This window comes from Scomber japonicus, chromosome 16 (genome assembly GCF_027409825.1).
Source record: "Scomber japonicus isolate fScoJap1 chromosome 16, fScoJap1.pri, whole genome shotgun sequence".
In the NCBI taxonomy this organism is placed as follows: Eukaryota; Metazoa; Chordata; class Actinopteri; order Scombriformes; family Scombridae; genus Scomber; species Scomber japonicus.
In genome coordinates this window covers 2,500,055-2,507,554 of record NC_070593.1, presented here as the reverse complement: position 1 = coordinate 2,507,554, position 7,500 = coordinate 2,500,055, and the positions used below count along the sequence as shown (strand labels likewise).

At 43.3% G+C, this 7,500-nt stretch overlaps 1 protein-coding gene across 1 annotated transcript in view; it reads left to right on the top strand.

The window, feature by feature from the left end:
• The window catches only part of akap6 (A kinase (PRKA) anchor protein 6), a 203,472-nt gene that overhangs the window by 129,946 nt on the left and 66,026 nt on the right, over window positions 1-7,500 (top strand). Inside the window, 1 exon segment of the mRNA XM_053336210.1 lies at window positions 7,054-7,137. Coding sequence (XP_053192185.1) covers window positions 7,054-7,137 — 84 coding nt within the window.

The window sequence follows — 7,500 nt, the reverse complement described above, 5'->3', positions numbered from 1 at the left end:
TCCCTCCTCTCTCTCACTCTGTCTCTCTCTCTCTCTCTCTCTCCCTCTCTCTCCATCCCTCCCTCTCTTCACGGCAGGTCTTGGTAATTAGATTGTAGAGATGAGGAGGTGGAGGAGAGATAAGAGGATTTTGTTTTTAGGAGAGGGAGATTTAAGAATGAGAGAGAGATAGAGAAGGATGGAGTGGTAGAGAGAGAGAGAGAGAGAGAGAGGGTGAAGGGGGAATTAGAGAGAAAGAGGAGAGCAGATCCTCTTCTTTTTGTTTATCCTGAGTCGGTCACCCTTCCTGAAAGAGGATGTTGAGTGACAGACAGAGAAGTACATGTAGGGAGAGAGAGAGAGAGAGAGAGAGAGAGAGAGAGAGAGAGATAAAGACATCATTTGTTCATTTCGTGTCCCTTCCTGTTGGTCGTCCTTGAATATGCGACAGAAGCAACATTATGGCCGGAGAAAAAAAAGAGGAGGGTCCTTGTCTGGATTCATGAAAGTTCAGGGTTCTGTATGGAGACATGACACTTTCAGCTTCGTATGATGATGCTACAATGCTAACTAAGCTATCGGGTAGGCTTTACACAATCAGGATTTTTGGGGCCGATCACCGATTAGTGAGTTTAAATAAACCAATCACCGATCCGATCACGTGAGAGAGCAATATGTGTATTTAAATGACTCTTAATTTACATTTTGCAGATGCTTCCCTACGAGGTTCTTTAGTGTTTTATCTGTCTGCCCACAACTCCCACGTGTTTGTTTGAATCCGACAGCTAATGATTCAAGATTAAAAAAACTTTATTGTTCGTCACATCGCGACAGTGCTGAAAAATAACTGTCGGATTCAAACAAACATGAAGTATTGGGTCCAGCAAACCCAAAATGTAATGTCCACATATGAGGCTGCAGGAGGTTAAAGCATTTTCAAGAGGGCAACAACACGTTATGTGCATTAAGGAATGGCCATACCTGTGCTATGGGAATGTAGGCAAGAGGAAACATAGAGCTGTGGGGACATTGGGATGACCTCGCTTGGTCTAAAGCAAGACACTAAGGAGGCATCTTTATCTAGTGTTGTAGTCAAGACCGCACCAATGGAGACCAGGCCGAGACATGACCGTTCTTGTTAAAAAAACCTGACTCCGCCCAGTCCGAGATCGAGACAAGACCAAGAACCTCAAAAAATTGATCTCAAGTACTACACAACTATCTTTATCAGACACTAAACCACCTCAACAAGCTCATTTTTGATGCACAGAAGCAGCTATTCTACTAGTTCCTCCTAAATGTCTGAGATCTTCTTAATGTCCACTGCTCAAGACCCTCACTCTTCTCTTCTTCTTGACCGTCCAACTTGGAGTCGATGTAACTGCTGCTACCTCACCAATCTGCCTATTGATCTCTCTTTTTTTTGTACTTGTAATAAAAGGCCCAAAGGTACTTGATTGTCCTTATTTGGGCACTTCCTCACTCCAAACCCAGAGTAAAAGCTCCACCAGATAGACCCGACCCTGATTATTGGGCGAACTGGAAAAAGACCTTAAGATGCTATTAATCCAATTGGAAAGGAGTCCTCATGCTTGAAGTGAGCATGAACCATTAAAGTAGAACCTAAACCCCACACATGTACCTTTCTATCAGTCACACACTACCTCTCTCCCATCAGCCTCTTTAGAAGTGGTCCAAATTATTATTATCAGCAGCATTTAGCATTTTTCATTCTGTCTTGTCTTGTCTGTCTTCATCACAGTCTTTATCTGTGACAGCGGTAATTCTTAAGTACTTGACTGATAATTCAGACCGTGGCCTTGTTTTCCAAAAGCAAAGACATCAGAAGACAAGTTGGACTCATTTTCACTCGTCATGAATTTATTTATTTCCTCTGCGGCGGGAAAAAAAAACAAGTTACAAGAGCCTCCTGCAGATTAAACTGAGCTAATTAAACATGTTTAGAGCTAACTGACACCAACAGAGTCTCTATAAACAGACTGAAGGAAACTTGATAGCCGAGCAACATTAAGGCTATAAAAAAAACAATGTTATAACAGCAGTATACAATGTTAATCAATACATCCACCAGGGGGCAGCACTGAGTCAAAAGGTTATGAACAAACATGGCGACTGTGGAGGAGATATTGATAATGTTCCTCTTCCATAAAAGATAAAAATGATATGTTTAAAGCACATACAGAACAATTTGATCTCATGTGGACCGGATCATTAAAAGGAAGGAAGGACGGAAAAGAAGGAGGAGAAGGAAAGGTGGAAGGAAGGAAGGGAGCAAGGACAGATGGAAGGAAGAGAAGAGAAGACAAGAAGGAAGGGAAGACAGGAAGGAAAAGAAGACAGGAAGGAAGGAAAAGAAGGAGGAGAAGGCAAGGTCAAAGGAAGGAAGGAAGGGAGAAAGGACAGTTGGAAGGAAGAAAAGGCAAGACAAGAAGGAAGGAAAAGAAGGACAGATGGAAGGAAGGAAAAGAAGGAAGGGAAGAAGGACTGATACAGATGGAATGAAGGGATGAAAAGAAGACAGGGAGGAAGGAAGGATAGATACAGGAGGGACGGAAGGAAGGAAAAGAAGGGCAGATGGAAGGAAGGAAGGAAGGAAGGAAGGAAGGAAGGAAGGAAGAGAAGACCGGAAGGAAGGAAGGAAAAGAAGGGCAGATGGAAGGAAAGAAGCAAGGAAGAAAAGATGAGGGAAAAGAAGAGAAGACAAGACAAGAAGGAAGGAAGGGAAGACAGGAAGGAAAAGAAGACCAGAAGGAAGGAAGGAAGGAAGGAAAAGAAGGGCAGACGGAAAGAAGGAAGGAAGGAAGCAAGGAAGGGAAGGACAGAAGGCAGAAAATGGATGGATTTAATTTATTGTCTACTGTAATACACAAAAAAGCCCTCGTAGCCCACACAACTACAACAGAAAGGGTAATAGCTATGTATCTAATATACCCTTTTAAAAAAAGATAAAAAGCATGTTAATCCCCCTGAGAGAGAGAGAGAGAGAGAGAGGGAGAGAGAGAGAGAGAGAGAGAGAGAGGGAGAGGGAGAGAGAGAGAGAGAGAGAGAGAGAGAGACAGAGAGAGGAGAGAGAGAGAGAGAGAGAGGTGCCTGTCTCAGTTCAATATGACAGCTGATTGCATGTCAGCTGAGTGTACCAGCTCTGATACAGGTTAGAGGGTATAATGTTGAGTTATATTCGGGTCAATACAGTTCCATGGTTTCCGATATTGAGGTGTTGACTCTCTCACGCTCAGCTGCAACACACGGCTGGAGCTCGATGAATGAATAGAAGCATATCGTCTGCAAAAAAGCAGAGATGGAAACCTGGAGAACGGTCTCCTTCCTCTCCTGGAAGAGTTAAAAATCACCTTAATCTCATGTGAGAAGCGGGAAAGGTAGAAAATGTGTTTTGTAGTGTCTCGTATCAAACTCAGAAGCGTGATTGTGTAATGTTTCGGGATCAAGTCGGTTCTCTTCTCTGGTTTTTCTCAGTTTCACTTTAACAAATCAGCAGTTTACATCCTCCGTCCTTTTTCATTTCCCGTCTCTCTCTTCCTTGTTGTCACTGTCTTTACCATTTCTATCCTTCCCTTATCTCTCTGTTTTCTCTTAAGCTCACTTTAATCTTCTATCTCTCTCCTTTTCTCTCTGTCCTCACTGCCCCCTCCTCCTCCTCCTTTTCCTCCTCTCCCTCCTCCCTCCCTTTTTTCTTCAAATTCTCTCGCTCACACTGTTTTCAGCTTTTCAGCCCCGTCTCATCCCTCCCTCTACATCCTCTGTCTCTTTCTCTTTCTCTGCAGCCACTCCACGGCTTTCCATGTATTTGGAAGAAAGCTTTTAGCAAATATTTGTCTGACTGTGTCTGTAGAGCCCTCTGAGTCAATATGGGCCCAGCCAGGCTCGACCGGCCAGAGAGAAAGAGAGAGCGAGAGAGAGAGAGCGAGGGATCAGTGCATTGAAAACCAGCAGTGCAGAAACAATAGACTTAGGATTCTCTCTTTTCTCCTTTCTGCCTAAAAATAAACTCTCAGAGAAAAAGACCTTTTCTATCTGAGGCTCAGCAGACTGCAATCATAATATTAATAGCAGTGACGATTATCATCATCAGCGTTATATCAGTCCTATCTACTGTAAAATACACATCTATTACTGCTGCTGCTGTTGTTACCAGGCAGGGAGTTCTGGGTCCCTCTGAAATGAGGCCAACCAGGAAGTAACTTAGAACTGCATTCTATCAAAGGCCACCAGGGGGCGACCGTCTCTATACAAGTCAATGGAGAATTCACCAACTTCTCACTTGATTTCTAACCTCAGTAAACGTTTTCAAAATGTGTTTATGGTCTCAATCGCTAGTTTAAAGCCTTCTTCAATGCAGTATGATGTTCATTTGGGACATTTTGGCCTCCCTGATTTTATATGTGACGATAAAGCAGGGTATGCATTAGGGCGTGGCTACGTCCTGATTGACAGGTTGATTGACCAATGTCTCAGAGATCCAGCCCTCGCAACCATAGAAACCTCCCCGCTCCGCCCATTCGGCTCCGCCTCATGCCCATATAAGTAGAATCCGTGTTTTTATTTTTCCCAGCATTGCACCTGAAATTTTCAAGATGGCGCTGCCTAGATTAGAAACTATTGGCTTCCAAACAGCAGTCCACAAACGAATGGGTGACGTCACGGATTTTACGTCCATTTCTTCTATACAGTCTGTGGTTTACTGAGGTTAGAAATCAAGTGAGAAGTTGGTGAATTCTCCATTGACTTGTATAGAGACGGTCGCCCCCTGGTGGCCTTTTGATAGAATGCAGCTCTAATTTACTTCCGCGTTGGCCTCATTTCAGAGGACCAGAACTCCCCGCCTGTAAAATACACATCTATTGCTGCTGCTGTTGTTTCTCATTCACAGCAATTGGAGACATGCTATCATTGTTTTTCTGACCATGTTGTTGAACTGGGGAGCAATAAAATACTCCAAAAAATGTTCCACATCTTAAGTCTCTTGTCATCAGGACTTGCGGCGCGGCTGATGAGAATGAGTTTTCCAGCTTGTGTTTATGATAAATCTCAAACTGTATGACATAAACTTCAAATTCAAGAGTTTGCCAGACTTTGTGGAGCTTGATGTTATGAGTTACGGCCGTCGTCCTCTGACTCTAACACGCTGAATTATTGTAGCCCAAGCTCCAATCTAAGTTTAATTCATCTTCCTGTGCTTCCCTCCACGCTGTCTGCTGCAGTTATTTGGCGCAGAGCGAGTATCACTCAGTCGTTTTGTTGTTGTTGTTTAGAGCCTCCTCCTTTTCAACGTAATACACACCTCCTGTTTGGAATAAATTTATCTGCAACATAACACACAAACACACACACTAGGCTTGTCCTCTTGATCCTGTCTGCTGTATTCTGCATCCCCATCTCCTGTTTAGACAACCAGGCGAGCCACAAATATGCTAAACTGAAGAGAGCGAGAAAGAGGAGATGAAAGACAGAAGACGAAGAGTTGAGTGTGTGTGAGGGAGAGGCAGTGTGTGTGTGTGTGTGTGTGTGTGTGTGAGAGAGAGAAGAAGAGAGATAGAGACAGAGAATCCCATTTCATTGTAATAGTGTTTAATATTTATTGGAAAAATGTAAAGAAAATGTAAAGGAAGTGCTTTTCGGCGAGCAGGCAGGATTAGCATAAATAGTTTGGGGCTCGGACGTGTTTGGTCTCCGCTGCAGAGGAGTAAGGCTGTCCCCTCTGTTCTCTGTGACACACACACACACACACACACTCGGAAATACATGCATATGTTTGTGCACACACACACAGATCCTCGTGCACACGCCTGCTTGAGTAAACATTCAAAACATGCAAACACACACACCCACACTGACCTTTTACGTGTGGAAGCTCATCAGCATATAGTGATTTATAATAGGCACTGCCAATCCTCCTCTTTCTTTTTTTCCTCCCTTTTTTTTTGTTGCATTTATTAGAGAAGCAAAGCAGGGGGGGGGGGGTGAGGAGGGAGGGGGGGGGTTGATATTGGCTGTTGTCATTTATTTGATGCACTGTTACTGCTGATCAAGGATCTGTGTGCTGAATTTGACTTTATGCTAATAGATGGCTATGAATGACCTGAATTAAACAAATCAGAATAAAAAGAAGAAGCTCTTGTTAGTCCTTATTGTTAAATGACTTAAAGGATCATTCTGTATTTTTCACACTTTTGTCTTTTATCATTTCTGGTCTGTTATAATGATATTTTAGCTTGTTAAATTAATGTGTTGATGTCTAATAAAGTCTGACAGGTGAAGAAACAGAATGCTAAATGATCAGACAGATTTTAACCCTCCTGTTGTCCTCGAGTCAAGGAAGGAAGGGAGAAAGAAGGCGGGAAAGGAGAGAGGAAGGGAGGAAGAAGTATGGAAGGATGGAAGGAAGGAAGAAGGAAGGAAAGGAGGGATGGAGGGAGGAAGGAGGGAAGGAAGGAAGGAAGGAAGGGAGGAAGAAGGAAGGAAGGATGGAAGAGAGAAAGAAGGAAGCATAGGAGGGAAAGGAGAGAGGAAGGGTGGAAGGGAGGAAGAAGGAAGGAAAGGAGGGATGGAGGAAGGAAGGAGGGAAGGAAGGAAGGAAGATAGGATGGAGGGAGGGAGAGAGGTAGGGAGGGATGGAGGGAAGAAAGGAGGACGAAAGAAAGAGAGAAAGAGGGAGGGAGGAAAGAAAGGAAGGAAAGGGGAGGAGGGAAGGAAAGAAGGACAGAAGGGAGGAAGGGAAGGGAAGGAAAGGAAAGAAGGACAGAAGGAAGGAATGAAGGAAAGAAGGAAGGAGGGAAGGAAAGAAGGAAAGAAGAACAGAAGGAAGGGAGGAAGGAAAGTAAAGAAGGACAGAAGGAAGGAAGGAAGGAAGGAACAGTCAAAACAGATGGGGTCAATTTGACCTGGGAGGACGACACGAAGGTTATCTTTTATGTGCAATAAAATAAAATGAAATATTATTATTATTTGGATATTTGCTGACCTTTGCCTCTTTCTTCCTCCTCCTCCTCCTCCTCTTCCTCCTCTTCCTCTTTCTTCATTCATGTCATCCTCCAGTCTCTGTGTGCCGAGGTTCGAAGCCGACGAAGAGGAGTCTCCTCTGTGCTGAAGCTGTGCCAGAAGCTGCTGCAGCAGAGTCAGGTCAGTACAAGAGGAAACCCCAAATACTGATGAGACCACAGTAGACTCAACACACTCAACACAATCACAGACAGGAAAACAAGATTCCCTACTTGACTTTCTGACTTTCTCACTAAGTGCTCGTCATGATGTCTTTGCTTCAACTTGACCCTTTATGACTCGAGTCTCCCCAAATATCTAAAGAATCTAATCCACTTTATTTATATAAGCAGGATTTTAACAAACACAAGGTTTCCAAAGTGCTGCAAAAAGATAAAACAGAATAAATAGATAACACAATAGAAAGATAAAAGCAATAAAATAAGAATAAAATAAAGAGGAAACTCATCTTGAACTAACCCAGATCATCAGATATCAACACTT